The sequence below is a fragment of the Schistocerca serialis genome, chromosome 3, assembly GCF_023864345.2.
Source record: "Schistocerca serialis cubense isolate TAMUIC-IGC-003099 chromosome 3, iqSchSeri2.2, whole genome shotgun sequence".
In the NCBI taxonomy this organism is placed as follows: domain Eukaryota; kingdom Metazoa; phylum Arthropoda; class Insecta; order Orthoptera; family Acrididae; genus Schistocerca; species Schistocerca serialis.
This window is the reverse complement of record NC_064640.1, coordinates 910,289,006-910,309,057: the sequence shown is the minus strand read 5'-3', so window position 1 is coordinate 910,309,057 and position 20,052 is coordinate 910,289,006. Positions and strand designations below refer to the sequence as shown.

The window sequence follows — 20,052 nt, the reverse complement described above, 5'->3', positions numbered from 1 at the left end:
TTCTGGATCTGCCCTCAAACTACCCGTCAACAGCCGTTGTCTGCTGGATCCATTGGAGATAGGGCAACATGTCAGCAGTTTTTCCACTGTGGCAGTCAATTCCACAATTCACTGTAAATTCTTAGAATTCGTATTTCTGAAGTCACATGCTTTAATGCAATGAATAGTCTTGAACTGAAGACTGTTTCTGTCTGTGATCAACAATGTCAGTTACCTTTTCTCCACTTATATAAAATGTTGAGTTGTGGGAATGGCAGCATGCTGACATGTGGTTGAATGCATTGTCGAGTCCTTCTTGGTTTACCCTTAATACTGTCGCTGCAGTTTCATCAAACATGCACTAGACTGACTTGTTCTACAGTACAGCATCCTTAATGCCTGATGACTGGTACCTGCTGCATCTTCATAAGAGGGAAGAGTTCCATAATGTGTGCTCCATAGTGAGCACACTGCTGCAGGTACAATTATCACTGTGAAATTGTAATGGGTACTACTGCCACCCCCAGAACTACCACAACTGCTATTCTATTCTGCAATCTATATTGTCCTGCAAGGAGCTTGTTTTCCCAATAATCACTATCTTAAGCTCAGTTCCTACTATATTTACTGTAGGAGCCATGCCAACCCCAAGAGGGCATTTTGAGAAGTCTGTGTAGTCATTTGCACAAATGTCTTTTGTGAATGGGTTACCCTACAAACATGATTTGAGATGGTGGCTGTGGGATTCGAACAAACACTGATATCGCTAGTCACGATATTTACCTGCCACCAGACGGGGAAATATTGCTTAACTGGATATGTCCTCTTGGAACATTTTGCGATGGCCTCTTCCCTTCCTGCTTTTCAGGCATGTAAGCACCACGTTCCGATCCTTCACTGTAGTGTATACTATTCAGAGTCATGTAATGAATCATTAATGGAATGACAGTTGCTTAGTGCCCATTACTCATCCCATGACACAGCTTCAGGCCCTGAATGCAGATCATAAAAAATACCTTCTCAGAGTTGGAAATGTATCTGGATCAGAGGTGAATTCCCCTCCGAGTGGTGGAGTAGTATCATTATCCAGATCCTTCAGCCAGGAAGGGAGTCAACTTCCATTGATGGCTACCAACCAGTCAACCTTTCTTGTGTGCTATATAAGTTACTCCAGAGGATGGTGGCTCTTCAGTTGTGCTGGGTTCTCAAGTTACCGGGCCTTTTATCTACTTGTTCTGATTTCTGGGAGGAGTTGTCCTCAGCTGACCACCTGGTCAGATTAGAAACGGGAATACTACTGACTTTTACCAAACATCACCATTGATGTTTTCTTCAACTTATGTAAAGCCTGTAATACTACCTGGTGCAGTTGTATCTGACTACTCTCCTTCACTGAGGACTTTTTGGTTCTTTACTGACATTTGTCTACAACTTCTTGTCTCACTGATCAGTCACGGTTAGAGTCAGAACATACCTCAGCTTCCCCCTGTTGCAAGAGAATGGTGTACCCCAGAGCTCTGTCTTCAGTGTTACCTTTTTCCTACTATTTATTAAAGGACTGCTGGACTCTGTGGGACTGTCAGTTACTACTGAGTAAATGACTTTTATATTTGGAACAGCTCTCAGTCCATGGCCCTTATTGAGTGTCAACTCCAAGGAGCCATGTGAAGGCCCACAACTATGGCTTTCATTTCTGCAGGAAATACACTTTTACCAGGAAATGCATCCATTTGGACATGGAACTTTTCCTTGGATCCCAAAATCTGAAAATATTTGTTCAGTCCTGCATTATGGACATCCAGTTTAATAACAAACTGATGTGGATGCTTCACATCTGACAGCTAAAATTAAGTATCATGCGAAACTGAATACACTCGGATTTCTGGGGCACATCTTTTCAGATGCAGCTCATGCCACTATATTATGCTTTTATAGGTCTCTGTTTTGTGCATGATTGAACTATGGATGCCAGATATATGGTTCAACAGCACCACCAGCATTTTGATTGTGTGACCCTGTCAACCAATGTGGGGTAGAACTCACCACTGGGTCTTTCCAAATGAGCCCAATCGGCAAACTTCTGGCAGAGTCTGAGACCCTACCCTTGTGGCTTTGGTGTTACTAGCTACTACTCAACTATGTCTCTTTCTTCTACCTTCCCAGGTGCTCCAAGCCCCTAATCCTTGATCTAGGACAGGCCTACAAATTTAAATTCTGTGCTGGAATTCCTCTGTACAGATCTTTCTCTCCAACCACTTGACTGCATGACAGCATCCACACACACACACACACACACACACACACACACACACACACACACACACACACACACACACACACACGAAAACATGGAAGGACAGGATACATTCTCAATTACACTAATGCCCAGAGACCTTCAGTCTTCATAACAGAATTGGTTACAATTGCCAACACTCTCCATTTTGTAAGGAGAAATACCACAAACAGACAAACAGTAGTTTCTGATGTGCAACGACTTGATGAGCAGTACACAGGTTATTAGTCAGTGTTGACCTCACCACATTATAGTGTCCACAGTTCATGATCTTGTACTTGTCCACAGCCATAATGGCCACTCAGTTGTTTTCCTCTAGACCCCGAGTCATAGGGGATCACCTAAAATGAATTGGTTGATGGCCTAGTCAGGGAAGTAACCTCATGACTGATTCTGGAAATGGGGATGCTGAGTCCAAACATATGGATGCATCCATAACAGGTGCGCTATCACAGTTGGAATAAAGAATGGTGGGCTACCCCTCTCTACATCAAACTCTGTGTCATCTAAGAGACAACTGCAGCTCAGTGTTCCTCCTTCGATTCATCTTGATGGGAATCCATGATTTTATTGTGGCTCTGTGTTTGACACCCTCATCTGAATTAGAGTTTCATCCTGCATAATGATACTATCTCTTCTCCCTCCACATTGCCCACTCTCTCACGCCAGTGTACCTATGGTATGCTGCTGACAGTGGCCTACATGCCAGTGGAGTGCTCTCTTAGAGCACTTCAACAACTGCTAGGTCACAGATTTGTTGTCCTTGATAGTGGCCAATGATGAAAGAACACCTGAAATAGGTTTTGCACTTTCTCCATGAGAGTGGGTGTTATTCCTGACTTTAATACTTTGAATTTGTCAGATCAGGTGTGGGACCACTGCGGGAGGTTTACCTACCACAGTGTGCTGTGCTCTGATGTATCCTCTGCATCTGTTCTGCCTGCCGACATAGACTTTTTCCTTTATCGTGTTTAATTCGTTGGAGGGAACTGATATCCACCAAATATAGACTGAAACATCTGTAGATTCACTGCAGGTGGTACAGACATACAGTCCTGTGAAGCACATTTGAACACGTTTTCCGAAAACTGCCTTAAACAGCTAGTTAGACAACCCACACATGAGGGAAAATGTTTTAGACCTTTTAGCTTCAAACACTTCTGACCTATTGACAGAGTCAGTATAGAGACAGGGATTAGTGATATGATGTCATCATAGTGATGATAGCTACTAAAGTTAATAACCCCATTGAGAAGGCTGAGAGAGGACTTATGCTAGAAAAAGCAAATAAGTACCTTAAATTTTCTTTACTTTACGTCTGTGGTCACAAGTTTTTTTTGTCTGTTTTGATCTATAATGACCATCTTCAGATCTGTTCTATGGTCATTATAGATCAAAACCGGTAATCTGATAACAAAAAAAAAAACAAAAAATGTGACCACATAGAGTAAAGGAAATTTATTCTATATTTGGGACACTGTTTTATTCATTACCACGTCACAGCTTGTGAAATAAGTAGCTGTTAGCATCCCACTTGGACAATGGACACCATTCGGCTACAATGTGATGGATGTAGAGAAATTATGGGAAAAGTTTAAATTGATTGTATATCACCAATAAAATTTTTCTGGGCTGTTGACCACATTGTCAATATATAAAATTGTCTGACGTTTCAGCCACCATTGCAAGTGGCCTCCCTCAGGGCTTTCTGGTGAGCTGACTGTAAATTTACTGCTTGTAAATTGCACTGTGGAGACATGTGAGTCATGTATGTGGATTAAGGATGGAAGGGACACTTTGTGGTTGAATAAGCAGATTCAGAAAATTCTGAGGAAACAGAATTTGTTGCACACTCTGTTCAAAAAAAGAATGTGCAAATGTTGGCAGGCAAAAGTTACTAGAAATTTAAGATCAATCCACGAAGCTTAAAACAATTTCCACTGTCATATCTCGACAAAAGATCTTGCCGAGAACCCAAGAAAATTGAGGCCGTACATACAATCACTAAGCAGGCCAAAGGCTTCTATCCAGTCACTCGTCAGCCAGTCTGGGGTGGGAATAGAAGACAGCAAAAGAAAAGCTCAAGTTTTAAATTTCATGTTTAAGAAATTATTCACACAGGAGGATTGTACAAACATAACGTCATTTGACTGTTACACACAATCCAGCATAGAGTACATAGAAGTAGGTATCCACGGTGTAGAGAAGCAACTTAAAGAGTTGAAAAGGAATAAGTCTCCAGGTACAGATGAAATCCCAGTTCTGCTTTACAGGGTGTACTTTGCGGCATTGGCCCCTTACTTAGCTTGCGTTTATTGTATATCTCTCGCCCAGTGCAAAATCCCGAGTGACTGGAAAAAAGTGCAGGTGACTGCTGTATACAAGGAAGGTAAAAGAAAGGACCCACATAATTACAGAACAATATCCTTAACATCAGTTTGCTGCAGAATTCTTGAATACTTTCAGAGTTTGAAAATAATAAAGTTTCTGGAGACACACAAGCTTTTGTCCACCAATCAGCACAGATTTAGAAAGCATCACTCGTGCAAAACTCAGCTTGCGCTTTACTCACATGGTATCCTACAGACCAAGAATTGGGGGCAACAGGCAGATTCCATATTCCTAGATTTTTGGAAAGCATTGGACAAGGTGCCCCATTGCAGACTGTTCATGAAGGTCCAAGCATATGGTTTAGGTTCCCAGGTATGCAAGTCACTCAAAGACTTATTAAGTAATATAACCCAGTATGTTGTTCTGAAAGGTGAGTGTTCATCAGAGACAAGGGTATTTTGAAGATTGCCCAGGGTAGTTGTGGCTGTTTGGTGGTGATGCTGTGGTGTACAGGAAGATGTTGATGTTGTGTGATTAGGAGTATACAAGACGACACAGACAGAATTTCTAGTTATTGTGATGAATGCACTGAACGTATAAAAATGTAAGTTATTGCAGATGAGCTGGAGAAACAGTCCTGTAACGTTTGAATACAGCATTAGTAGGATGCTGCTTGACACAGTCACTTCAATTAAATATCTAAGCATAACACTGCAGAGCGATATGAAAAGGAATGTGCATGTCAGATTGGTAGGTGAACGCTGGGCTTAATTTCATTGGGAGAATTTTGGGAAAGTGTAGCTCATCCATAAAGGAGATGTCGTATAGAATGCTTGTGTGACACATTCTTGAGTAGCATTTGAGTGTCTGGTATCACCACCAGGTCAGATTAAAGTAAGACTTCGAAGCAGTTCAGAAGCACTCTGGTAGATTTGTTACTGGTAGGTGCTATCAGCACACAAGTGCTATGGAAGTGCTTTGTTAATTGAAATGTGAATGCTTGGAGGGGAAAGATGCTATTTTCACGAGGCGCTATTGCAGAAATTTTGAGAATCAGCATTTGAGGCCACTTGCAGAACCATTCTACTGCCACTAATGTAAATTTCAAAATTTTGTATAAGAACCATGAAGGTAAGATGCAAGAAATTAGGGCCTTATGGAGACTTTTTAGACACTCCTGTTTCTCTCATTCTATTTGTCAGTGAAACAGGAAAGGAAATGACGTAGTGGTATGTGGTACCTTCCGCCATGGCTTGCAGAGTATATATGTATGCAGATGTAGATATCATCCCCTGTGTATTTCTGATTGTTACTATGATTTTAGTTCCTTTCCTTTTTCTTATATCGAGTTCCCTTCCCTAGTAGAGATGGGGTACTGTTTATTACATCAGTGTTTCGTCCCTGCATTGAGTTGGCTGGGGTAAGGTATGGGGATGGGGCAGTCTACTGCTGCAGATGAAACTTGAATGGGGGAGGGGGACCCCCAACCCTCTGCTCCACAGCTCACACTCACAGGACAACTCAACATTCACTTTATGTGTTGTGCAACTACTGTAACCACATACATTATGATCCTATTAGTACTACACACCGTGGCAGTAACACCAGATGGGTTTTACCACTGTTCTTTTAGGGCTTGTTTTGTGGCCAGTGGACTAATGACTTCATTGTTTGGTTCCTTAAACTCCATAATGCCAACCATCTGCAAAAATTTAAGTTTCTAAAAAAGATTTTTAACATCTTGAGTAAATCTAACATTTGTGTCTACTACCGGAGCAGGCCAAATACTGAATCCCAATCGAGCTATGAGACCACTTGAGTTATGAGATGTTATCAGAGTGTTGCTTCTTTGAACTTCATGTTTAAATATACTACACTGTTTACAGAGACCGAGAACATACACTGTTGTTAATTAAGTAGTAATTGAATCTTTTGTGGTAATTAAATGTGTACTTAATGTACTTTTGATTTATCTTCTGTTCCTCTACTGACATATATATTTACTGTTTTCAAAGCTGCAGGGAGAATGTAGGTTAGTGAATATTATATATCTGTATTTGCAGATTCACAGAAAATATTTGAGATTCTAGTTGCCTCAAAAACTGACTATAATTAAATAATATAAATGTGTGAGAACCATGTAAGCCATATTCAATATGCATGTTTGTAAATGCAAGACAAATATTTTAAATTCTACATATAAATGCAAAATAATTTTAGACAACTTGTAGTTACCCTGTTATACTTATTTACAAAACAATGTTTTGGGAGTTCACTTTTTCCAATACATTATGATATTCTTTTTACCGAGGCATGTCATATGGGTGTAAATGAGAAGGAATGTGCAAAGTAAAACAAACCAGAATCCACTGTGGTCACTTCGGCTAAGTAAGAACTGTGAATAAATATCATAAACAAAATCTAATTAATTCGTACGAAATAATGACCCACATAACATGAGACTCAGAGATATTAAAGCATTATGAGATCAATTAACAGAGATGACTTCTTTCTTTTGTTAGATTCTAACTACTTTGTTTTCAAAATACATAAAGTAATTGCAATAGCAACTTAATAGTGTTAAAAATACTTTCTTTCTTGTCCCATTTGTAACATCAAGGTTTGAATTCATTTTGGTCTGTACAACACAACTGTCAGTATGAAAATTAATATGTTATAATATTTATGAGAAGTAAGTATGACTCTTATGAAAATGCACTTGCATGTAATTGTTGCAGCTGAACATTTTGCAAGATATTTTTGCTTGTTCACTATATAGAATACACTTATCTTTGTAAACTACCCAATATTTGTAAAACCATTTCCAGACCAACACATCTGAATATATACAAAACATCTGTACACTAATATTTACTAGTTTACTACAAAAGTGTACCTAGTGCTGTATATTTTGTTCAGTTTCCACAGTTACCATGAAATGATAGGCCATATGACTTTGATCATTTATTATGGGCAATCACTTAAATACATACGAAATATTCACATTACTGGTTACATTAAACAACTGCCCTGTTCAGATGTGGCAGACTTCACCACAAACCTTTGTACCAAAGGTTTGTCACATTTGAAGATGGCAGCTGTTTGCCAGAACTGGGAATGTGAATATTTTATATATATTTCTCATTGATGTAATAAATTGTTATACAAACATATTCATTCAGTGCAACTAATACTGTTGAAAAGAATTTTGTTTAATGAATTTCATTACAGATAAATGGGAAAAAACAACAATACCAATGGCACAAGATTTGGTATGTAGGACACTGGCAACTGAGAGGCATGATAATTAATTTAGAGAGATCCACATTAATTGTTTCAATTATTTATTTAAACCACAACTGTTTTCAGGATTTTAAAATCGCATCTTGAGGTGTATTTTTAACACATTAGCTGCGCGGGATTAGCCGAGTGGTCTAAGGCGCTGCAGTCATGGACTGTGCGGCTGGTCCCGGCAGAGGTTCGAGTCTTCCCTCGGGCATGGGTGTGTGTGTTTGTCCTTAGGATAATTTAGGTGTTAAGTAGTGTGTAAGCTTAGGGACTGATGACCTTAGCAGTCCCATAAGATTTCACACACATTTCAACTTTTTTTTTAACACATTATATGTGATTGGGCCAGTCAGTGCAAGACCTCTAATCACTGCATGTTGGTGGAAATTGTCTGCCACAGGCATTCCTACCATGTGGCTGCCTGGTGGTGGTCAGTTTCTGCCAACATGCAGTGCTTGGAGCTGGTCCTACCACATGTTGTGTGTTACCAAATACAATAATTTCATACACCTGGAGGTGGAATTTTAAAATCACAAAACTGGTTGTGATTTGAATAAATAATTAATACAACGGAAGCAGATCTTTCTAAATTAATTATCAGTTGCGGATGTCCTATGTACCAAATCTTGTGTCATTGGTATTGTTTTCATTCTCCATTTAGCTGTAATCAAACTCAATAAACAAAATTCTTTCTCACAGTATTAGATGTGCTGAATGAATATTAACTGAATTTTAAGTTCACCAGCAACTACACTCCTGGAAATTGAAATAAGAACACCGTGAATTCATTGTCCCAGGAAGGGGAAACTTTATTGACACATTCCTGGGGTCAGATACATCACATGATCACACTGACAGAACCACAGGCACATAGACACAGGCAACAGAGCATGCACAATGTCGGCACTAGTACAGTGTATATCCACCTTTCGCAGCAATGCAGGCTGCTATTCTCCCATGGAGACGATCGTAGAGATGCTGGATGTAGTCCTGTGGAACGGCTTGCCATGCCATTTCCACCTGGCGCCTCAGTTGGACCAGCGTTCGTGCTGGACGTGCAGACCGCGTGAGATGACGCTTCATCCAGTCCCAAACATGCTCAATGGGGGACAGATCCGGAGATCTTGCTGGCCAGGGTAGTTGACTTACACCTTCTAGAGCACGTTGGGTGGCACGGGATACATGCGGACTTGCATTGTCCTGTTGGAACAGCAAGTTCCCTTGCCGGTCTAGGAATGGTAGAATGATGGGTTCGATGACGGTTTGGATGTACCGTGCACTATTCAGTGTCCCCTCGACGATCACCAGTGGTGTACGGCCAGTGTAGGAGATCGCTCCCCACACCATGATGCCGGGTGTTGGCCCTGTGTGCCTCGGTCGTATGCAGTCCTGATTGTGGCGCTCACCTGCACGGTGCCAAACACGCATACGACCATCATTGGCACCAAGGCAGAAGCGACTCTCATCGCTGAAGACGACACGTCTCCATTCGTCCCTCCATTCACACCTGTCGCGACACCACTGGAGGCGGGCTGCACGATGTTGGGGCGTGAGCGGAAGACGGCCTAACGGTGTGCGGGACCGTAGCCCAGCTTCATGGAGACGGTTGCGAATGGTCCTCGCCGATACCCCAGGAGCAACAGTGTCCCTAATTTGCTGGGAAGTGGCAGTGCGGTCCCCTACGGCACTGCGTAGGATCCTACGGTCTTGGCGTGCATCCGTGCGTCGCTGCGGTCCGGTCCCAGGTCGACGGGCACGTGCACCTTCCGCCGACCACTGGCGACAACATCGATGTACTGTGGAGACCTCACGCCCCACGTGTTGGGCAATTCGGCGGTACGTCCACCCGGCCTCCCGCATGCCCACTATACGCCCTCGCTCAAAGTCCGTCAACTGCACATACGGTTCACGTCCACGCTGTCGCGGCATGCTACCAGTGTTAAAGACTGCGATGGAGCTCCGTATGCCACGGCAAACTGGCTGACACTGACGGCGGCGGTGCACAAATGCTGCGCAGCTAGCGCCATTCGACGGCCAACAGCGCGGTTCCTGGTGTGTCCGCTGTGCCGTGCGTGTGATCATTGCTTGTACAGCCCTCTCGCAGTGTCCGGAGCAAGTATGGTGGGTCTGACACACCGGTGTCAATGTGTTCTTTTTTCCATTTCCAGGAGTGTATATGTCCTCCCCCATGCGTTCATGGCGTGCAGCTACATGGTGGCAGAGGGTTTGCACCAGCCTGCTGTTGCTGGAAGTCTTGCACTGACTGTCCCAACTGCATGTAATATGTTACCAAATGCATTAATTTCATACATCTGGAGATGGGATTTTAAAATCCTGAAACCATTGTTTGAATAAATAATTAATACAACCAAAGAGGATCCCTCTAAATTAATTATAATACCAATTATACTAAAATTGTTTTAAATAATACTGTCTTCAATGTGAACTTAATCAGGAAAACTTAATACTTATGATACAACTCTTCTGTTTATGTGGGATTATAAATAAATTCTTCTTGTGGCAATGAAAAATAATTTCAAGACAGTATATTTATTGTCACCCAGAATAAAAATTTCTCTCTACAATCAGGAATTTTCCCTTGTACAACCTTTTATAATGTGCAGCTATTGCACTACTAACTTGCTGCATCTGCTGTAGTATTTGGTAACTTGTCTTATTTTGTGTTATATGCAAAAAGACTTTGAAATTGCTTGTTAATATATTCTAAATGTTTTTTTTTCTGAAACTGTCAGTTATACTGTATTGAGGAACAGTTTTGCACAATGACAGTTCTTTCTGCACTTTTATGCTTTGCCTACATCATTATTTTCAATTTCTAAAGAGCATGCCTGCTATCACTGTTAACAAATACACATTACACACTTTGAAAAATATGTGTATTTTAGATGCTTTTTCCAAAAGAAAAAGCAGGAGAAGAGATTTATTCACACCTGTTACTTATCTTCTTCGCTGTGTGCATGAGTCATTACGGAAAAAACTTCTGTCATATTCCTAGTTCTTTGCTATGAAGAAGAGCTTGATCAGCATTCTTTGGGTTCATTTTGTTTCGTAAGGGAAATTTTCTGTGCTTGAAGAACTGAAAACTTATTTGTTGTGTTATCAAAGGAAATATTTACACCATAAGCTTAAAATGGCTTGATATTTCCTCTCCACAATTTAGAGATGCATTCTATGCATAACAGGCATCGTAATTTATAATGCTTCGAAATCAAAGTCACCATCACCAGATTTACATTCACCTACGTGTTGATTATTTGCTCTCAAAGATAGGTTTTGATAGGCATTTGAAGGCTAAGAAACAATAATTATCAGCTTTATTCAGGAAGTTTTGATTGAGAAACTGTCAGTGTACACTTTATAATGATTAACTGTTTGATATGTTATCATTGAAGATACACCCTTAAGTTAGAAAATTTGTGACATAATCATGTAATTCTACAGCATGATTTCTTGAATTTTCAGGAGATTTGGGGAAAGCAGTTGGCGAGCTTGTGACAGTGATGACAGATGATGAACCACATTTGGGCCCACAGGATGATGACAATGATAATCAAGCTGACCATGGTTCAGCTAGGCAGAATAAAAAATGACATCATTTTAAGACTCTGTAATAAACGTTCATATCAGACAGCTAACTTTTATAGCTGTCCATGTCAGGGTGTGATTTCCTTTTAATTTTGTAAGTTAACCAAGGGCTGATAATCAATCCAATCATTCAGTTTTAATACAGTGAGAACTAAATGTCCACTCACAAAGAAATTTGGGATGAATTCTTTTTCACTATTGCTCCAAAATTCCATATTAAACTGAAATCAGCTTTGCACAAAATACATCACACGCGAAAAAATTATTTAGTGTAGTGTTACATACCTGAATTAATGTTGAACTTTGAAACCAAAACACATCCTACGTAACATATCTTCATGAAGGAAACATATGGTTCCTTTATTAATACTATCAGATAGAGTAAGTTTAATCTTGTTAATGTGTAACCACAGATGTATCTTTGTAAATAAATGACCAAAGTACTGCAGTCACTTATATATTCAGTACATAAATGTGCACATTCAAAAATCATATATATTCATAGTAACATCATAATAAGGGAGACTTACAAACTGCTTTGTAATAATTTCAAAGTGATCTAAAATTGCACAAACTGGTATTGTCTAACTTCTTTCGCTGTTAGGCCCTCCATAGCGATATGCTGTATGGTTCTATGTATGTTTGTTGCCATTAGAGTAATAAATGTGTTAGCTTTTGAGAGATAATTGTTTGATTGGAAAGGACTTTATATTGTCATTGCAACTTGCAGTAAATTTAAGTACAGCAGAGGAAAAGCTTATGAATAATATGTACTGAAAGAAAAATTGAACAGATGCAAACTCTGTATGGTGAGAAAATAAATGTGGCACAAGCTGCTGTAGTGTTATTATTAATTGCAGAATGTAAGACAAAAAGATTTGTGAATTATCTGCAGTGGTGGTTATATAGCACATATCTTCGATGTTGACATTTTCATTGCCAAATTGAACTATTATTTTGATGATATTATTTTATTTTATTATATGCAAGTCTTTCTCGAATGAGTAGTGAAAATAATTCCCTCTAATTTGCGGTATTTCGTAGAAGTTTAAAGCTGTTGTTATAAATATGGAAATTAACTATTCGTGTTTAGAATCGCTTACATACAAAACCCAATAATGATATTGTAAAATGTTTCTAGTTAAATATACAAATGGAATTTGTTTCTTTCCCAGATTATAATGAGTAAAACTACAGCTTTTGGTATTTATTCCTGAAAAATATACCTATTCACAACATATCACCTCTATGACTATTTTAATGAAACTGAATAAAGTATTACATATGTGAATGGTACTAATAAATATAAGTAACTAATGCAATGTCACATCATTTCTAAAAAAAGAAATGGAATAATGGTACTACTTTTTTTGTATACTTGTCCCTATTGTAGTGTTAATGTTATTTTGACTATGCATGTCACATCCACATTTTCTCAATTTTTACATTTGTGCATTTAATGCCACTATCATATTTTTCTGAAGTAGTATTATTCACTTATACAGTTATTGCCCTTCTGAGAAAAATGGTAAATAAAGTTATGTACTGGCATTAATTCAGAGTTTTTGGTGAAGTGAAGCAATCAGTCACAGTAGTTTTGAGGAATATAAGCTCTGGAAAAAGATACAGGATACTGGTCACTCCCATAAGTTAGCAGTGGACATGTTTATTTGAACTGTCTCACAGCGACTAATTACAAATACTAGATTTTTTTACCTGCAATTGTCTCTATGGAATATGTGGATGTAACATGCCGAATGTGATTGCTGTAGTAGTTTGTAATGAAAACAATTGACTGAATACTGTATGATGGTGTGCCATACATAGAAATAAATACATTAAAGGATCAAAAGTGAATAAATGTGGATGGAGTAAAGCTAATATATCTGTTAAGAGAAAATTACATTTTCACTGTACATGTACCGGTATTCCAAAACAAAGTTTTTGTGGTCAATGTTTCCTTTCATAGGAGTATAGAGGTCTTCATTCCACCTTCTGTTTGTATACTATTTTCATGTTGATTCTGAGTTCAGATCTTGTCAGTATTTGCTCTCTTCTGGAACTCAAAGTGAAAAAGAAGAGTGGCTATTTTAATATTGTATGCTGTGTTAATACATTTGTAACATGTATAAAGGGGATTTCATTTTCCAGTCTGACATATGTTCTTGACTGTAATCACAGTTGAAAATCATCTTTTTGTTGGTACTTTCATATTTGATGCTTTCATTTCTGGATATTACATACACAGTAATTATTCATTGAAAAAGTCACAAAATAATCCAAAAATAAATAATTATTCATACATTTATGTCAAATGGATCACACACAGCCATATTACTGATATTTCATGCCATGTAAGTACACTGGGTCTGGAAAGCTGTTGGCAAAAAATCCCTGATACACATATACTGCTGACATTTCAGTGTTGAAAAAATTGGAGCTGGGTTGCAGTTTTTGTTTTAATTTGCCAACTGTAAACTGAAAATTATTTTGAACTGTAAAGGCATTCTAATGAAGAATATGTTAAAAATTATCTGTAGATGGCATACCATTTCCCCATGTCTCATACATTTCAATGATCATATCAAATTGATGGATACCATACCATGTAATTACTAGGATAGAATGTTAGTATTATTTTACTGTAATACACATTTAACAGTGAAACTTTTATAAAATACACATTGTTCCAGGCAATTTTACTGTTAATGTTTGCAAAATTTCCAAATGTATTAGTTGGAAGATAATTGATATCTTTATTGAATATATGTCAACACGGTTAATTATAAGGCCTGGCATTAGATTTGTGGGTACAGAAAATGCATACCAATTCAAAGCAGCTGTAGATATTTGTACTTCAAATATGTAACTGTTACGTATCATAATGGATTATGTTTTGCCAAAAGCTTCAATGTTTGTTTAGTCAGGCCTATAAGTACATGACTTTTGCCCATTAAATTGCTTTGAAATTGTGCATTAGGTATGACATTCCTAGGTAATTTAGAGACGAGTGCTTTACATTTCATTCACATTGCTACAATGTATAGAAAAATGTTTTGTTTGTAATTTTTTTTTAAAAAAATGGGATCACTTTAGATTGTATTTGTAGAAGATTTTTTTTTTATTTTTTTAATTTATGATTCTGCATTGAGAACGTGCAACTGATTTCAGAATGTGTTGAATTGTTTGAGAAATTTCCATACTACTTTCATATGTATTTTTTCCATATGTCCTTCAGTTGATATGATTTCATAATAAAGATTTTTTATTACCAAAAACTGTAGACATTGTTGAAGCAATATTTATTATTGTAATGACCAGTAAATGGATGTGGGGAAACCCATTCTGGCTTCATTATGTTCTGAAAAATGCTTTTGTAGTGTTTACTTTCCCTGTTCCTTCATGAGGAGGGAATTGAAACTAATTATTTCATACTTTCGTTCTAGTTGTGAACAGGAAAACGTTTATTTCAATGTTACATTAAAAATGTAGTTTTCAAGTACGTACAATATTTTCAAATGGTCCTGTTAAAAACCAACAGTGAGTATCAGTATCACCACAGTGAGAGAGTGCCTTTAACTTTTTATAATGTTTTTGCAAAGACAGATCATGAGAGTTAGGTACAATCAAAGTACTTTTTGGGCACACTGATACAATTACACCACTGCTCTGTTTGGTGACATTTGGAAAAACAAATATTACATCCACTTTTTTGACTGCTATACATGTTGACAGTACGAATAGCTTCACAAATGAGTTATCAGATATCTACAACAGCAGAGCACAGACAACAGCTTAAGGGTGTGGGAAAACACATGATCTGTATCTTTATTAAGTGTTTGCTTACATTTCGAACAGCAGGGCAGATGTTTGTGGGACCCCGTTTCCTGACAGCGGGACATTGTTTTGTGATGATATGTTCCTGAAGTCCTCTTCATCGGCTTTTTCCAGTGCTCCAGATAAAAGTATATAGTTAAGTTTCAAAATTACCTGTGTACATCAGAAAATTTGCCACCTTGTCCACTATACCTTAACAAAAACTGTACCACTGTCCATTACAACTTGCCAAAAACTGTTTCTCTACATAATTACTTCTTCTGGATATATAAGATTGGGTGGCCTGCCTTAGCTACCTTACCATGTGTGATAAGACACACATACCTCACCATAAAGCCAATAGATGCAACGTTTAAGTGGACAGACTAAGTGGAGGAATTCTAAAGGTTATGAATTGGAGTATTAATCTTCACCTGAGATACCTATATGAATTTTGTATAAATGGTAGGGTGCTGCCAGATGAACTGGAGGAAGTGGTGCTAATACCTACAAATGTGGATGGAAGCAAAAATTACAGACCAGTTAGTCTCACCTGTGTTCTACATAAAATTTTTGGAGGATTCATCGACAGATATGTAAGCATCCGTTTGCATTAAACGAGATGGTAATGTAGCAGTTAACATGGATTTAGAGCAGCTTTTTTAATGTGAGACACAGATAGCTGGTTTTCGGCAGGATATGCCAGAAGTGATACACAGGACAGGGAAATGTGAGTATATAGCTATCAATCATTCCAAAGCTTTTGATAGGGTAAATCACATGGTACTATAACAAAGACTGCAAGGTCTGGGTCTTGAAATGGTAGTATGTTCGGTCACAGCTGAGCATGAGGGTGGACGATCTCTCATCAAAGACAAAATGGAAAGATGAAATAGTGATGATAGAAGTATACCACAAGGCAGTAAATCAGGGCCATTGGTGCTAATTTATATCAGTGATACTTCAGAAGGGGTAAAATTAGAATTAAGACTGCTGATGACATAGTAGTGTAATAGGAAGTGATAAAGTAGAAGGTAGTGAGATACTGCAAGACGGATGTGGAAGTCACCAGATACAGAAAGCAGATAAATGTGATGTTGGAAAATGCAGAGGAGAGTCCACTGATCTCATAAAACTTTAGTATCATTGTGATGTATCGAAATTCTCCACAGTAAACAAGTGTTTCCTCAATCAAGCTAACTGGAAAAAATGTAATTGATATTTTAAATACTAAACAATGATACAAATGTAGAAAATGGTACCAGTACCACATTTTATTATTAAATGCCACAACGAAATAAACTGACATTCAAAATTAAATTGAACAAGTTGAGAAAGCAACACATTACACAAAAATAATCACAAAGGTTAACGTTTTGAGCACTTCATTGTTAACGTCTACATTATAATATCCTCAGTGGTAAATATGTTTTCCCACGTTATACTCCTCAGGTACTTAAGTCTTTTTAATGTATTATTGCTTCTGTCTGGAGTTGCTTCTGTCATAGGGATCATTGCAACTATTCTAATCAGTTTATATATGGTTGGAAACATCTCTCTTTCATGTCTGCTGAGTGTTTCAATAACTAATGATTTAGTGTCTGGAAATTCTGTCATTTGTCTTTTCCATAATAAATATTCACCATGAGTGTGTTCAGTTCTGATGAAGGCACCATTTCCAAAATCATCATAAAATGTGATCAATGTTTCAAAATAATTTATATTTCCTGAGACAGACACAAGACAGGAAATGGAAGCCAGAATATTTTTATGAGGTAAAAGCCTGCTCCCTATTTCTTATCAGATAATGAAAGAATTTAAATACAATTCAGATCAGCAATGTCTGTATTGAATCGATCAACTTTTCATTTATTTGTCCTCAGAATAATGATTGGCACCTCATGTTTCTCACACTTTATTCTTGCTTTAGTCTTCTCCACATTTTCTGATACCTAGCAATTGCCCTTTAAGCATTTGGTTGTGTCAGCTAAACCCAAATCTTTTGGTAGATATCTACTTAACAGCGAAGTTGCTAAAGATGAATTCGCTTACAAAAAGGGAAACCATGAATTTCACTGTGTGGATAGTTTACGAATCAAATGTTGTCAGCTAATGTGTCACTGTGAATCCAATGGCTAATTTCAGCCAAACGTTCACATACATGACCCAGAAGTTTGATGAAAATAATTAGAGTCTTGCCTCTCCATTCATCTCATCATGCATAGTTTCTTTAAACAGATTTTTGTTTTTTCCTAGGTCAAAATTCATCAGTCTTCTTTAATAAAACGTCTTGTCTCTTTGCAATGTGTATTGTAGATTGTATTTCATTGCCACTGTTGTCCACAAAGCAACTTACGCACAAGACATTTCAGTTCATAAAGTGATTTCTATGCACGCTTTTTTAAGATTACAAGAATATGCTATCTGTGTTAAGTATTCATAAATTTAAATCGTCTTCAATGGAGTAAAAGCAGTGATACTGTAAATATGACTTTAAAGATTTCCTGAAAGTATTGATCTCGGCAATGGCTTTTATGTTTTTGGGAAGTTTGTTATACAGTTTAATTCCGATTTGGAAAGTACCATTTTGATGCAGGGATGTGGTGATTTGGGTCATATATAAATTTTTACTGTGTCTGGTAAAATGATCATGAATATCACAGTTTTTTGTAATCTGCAGTCTTTACCTGTTACATTTATTGTAAAGAATATAAGGGTTTCCATAATGTAGATACATAGCAAAGCAGAGATACCAGAGATATTAAACAGAGGTTTTCACAAGTCTATGTTTGCATGCAAACATGATTCTAATTGCCTTTTTTTCAGTTTTTTGAGCTGTTTCCCCAGAAAGTGACCCCATATCTAAGGCAATTATGGAAGTAGACTCACTATCCATTCTTTTTTGCTCGCTCTCTTCACTACAGCAAGGTTTTACTGAACAAAGAAGGTGGTATGTCTTGCTCAGTTTTGCATTAAAGTATTCAATATGTTTATTCCATTTATATTGTTTTCCAGCCATAATCCTAAGTATTTGGTTTCTATACTGTTATCAATTGGTTCCTGGTTGATGGAGACAAATGGGATGTATATATTCTTGTTTGGAGGATTTGGAATTTTAGTGCAATAGTTTTTTTTTCTTTTGCTATCAAACGATAGAAACTTCAGACAGGAATATCAACAATGTAGGGGAAGACTGTAAAGAAGACGCGTTAAGTTGCAGATAGGCACAATTGGAAGACACTTACATAAAGCTTTTGGCAACAGCCATCATCAGTAAAAGAGAGACATACATCATTCTAACACACAAGCGAGCAAACCTCATGCACGCATGACCACCAACTACAGCATCTCGGGCTGAATTTCATGACTGCCATTTGCTTTCGTCACAAGACGCTTGAGTTTGTAGTCATGTGTGCATTAGATGTGCTTGCCTGTGCGTATGAATGATGTGCGTCTCTCTTTTACTGATCAAGGCTGTGGCCGAAAGCTTTATGCAAGTGTCTTCTAATTGTGCCTATCTGCAACTTAACATGTCTTCTTTATGGTAAGTAGCAATCTATCTTTTCCTACATTTCTCATTTTTTTACTATTTATTACAAGCTAATTATTCTGTCCACAGTTGCTATGTTGTTTAGTGGCAGTGTTTACTGATTGCTGTACTTCTTCCTTGCTGCCACCCGCCCCCTCCCGTTTCATAGAATGGTGTGATCAGCAAATGTGATTGTTTTAAGAGCATCCACATTTAAGCTTACATCATTTATGTACAGAAGGGGCCCCGATACTGATCCTTGGGGTACAGAATATTTAATTAATTTGTAGTAGGACAAGTGTTCAATGTTGTACCTGCCAGAGGTGGGTGCCAAGGAATGGGGTAGGTGCTTAAACAGTCAGCAGAAATGATTAGAAGCACACTTAATCTGAATGGCACTATCTCTACTTAACTTCAAACAGAGAGTTCAAGAGACATCTGTCAGAGCCTAGTCACCATACATATACATAATCACAGATAGCTACTATAAACAGTATTGAGGCTTTGGCTGAAACCACTAGTAACCTCATTGCAGTGTCTTCTTATGCCAGTTCTGTGGTGACCTATGTGTGCATGCAGCAGGAGGTGAGTATTCGAGCCGGTCACAGATTGGTGGCACTCAAGAGTGGAATGGTTTCTGCCCTGTGTGGTATTAATACGGATGACCCTCCCCCCCCCCCTTCTCCCCCAAAAAGACTCCTTGCTGTCATTGTCATTGTATATTGGTACTAGCAGAAATAAAATTGAGGAGGTGGTCTGAACATAGGTGCCACAGAGGTGGCAGGAGCTGAAACTGCAGTGGATGCATAGCATCTGCCCACATCCTGACATGCATCTTGTGAATGGCTGGAAACACTGGCCGAAAAACCAGGCGTAAGGCACCCATGCCCAGGGACGGATCATCATCTTTCATCGATGAAGACGTGACAGAGATCGAAGGGTTCACAGTGGCCACTGGAAGGCGGCAGGATGAAGGGAGGCCACCTTTTGTGGCTGGGGCTGCAGTGACGGTGACAGTGGTAGTGGCATGTTGCCAGCTGTTGGCTACCTTTCTTCATAGTACACTACTGGCCATTAAAATTGCTGTATCAAGAAGAAATGCAGATGATAAACAGGTATTGGACAAATATATTATACTAGAATTGACATGTGATTACATTTTCACCCAATTTGGGTGCACAGATCCTGAGAAATCAGTACCCAGAACAAC

General features: G+C 38.3%; 1 protein-coding gene across 1 annotated transcript in view; it reads left to right on the top strand.

Annotated features, from left to right (window-relative positions):
- LOC126471316 (dystrophin-like) overlaps positions 1–14,694 on the top strand; it is a 293,208-nt gene extending 278,514 nt beyond the window's left edge. Inside the window, exon 21 of the mRNA XM_050099438.1 lies at positions 11,375–14,694. Within this exon, the coding sequence (XP_049955395.1) occupies positions 11,375–11,502 (128 nt within the window). The 3' untranslated portion in view covers positions 11,503–14,694. The remainder of the gene's footprint in view (positions 1–11,374) is intronic.
- Positions 14,695–20,052: the final 5,358 nt, after the last annotated feature.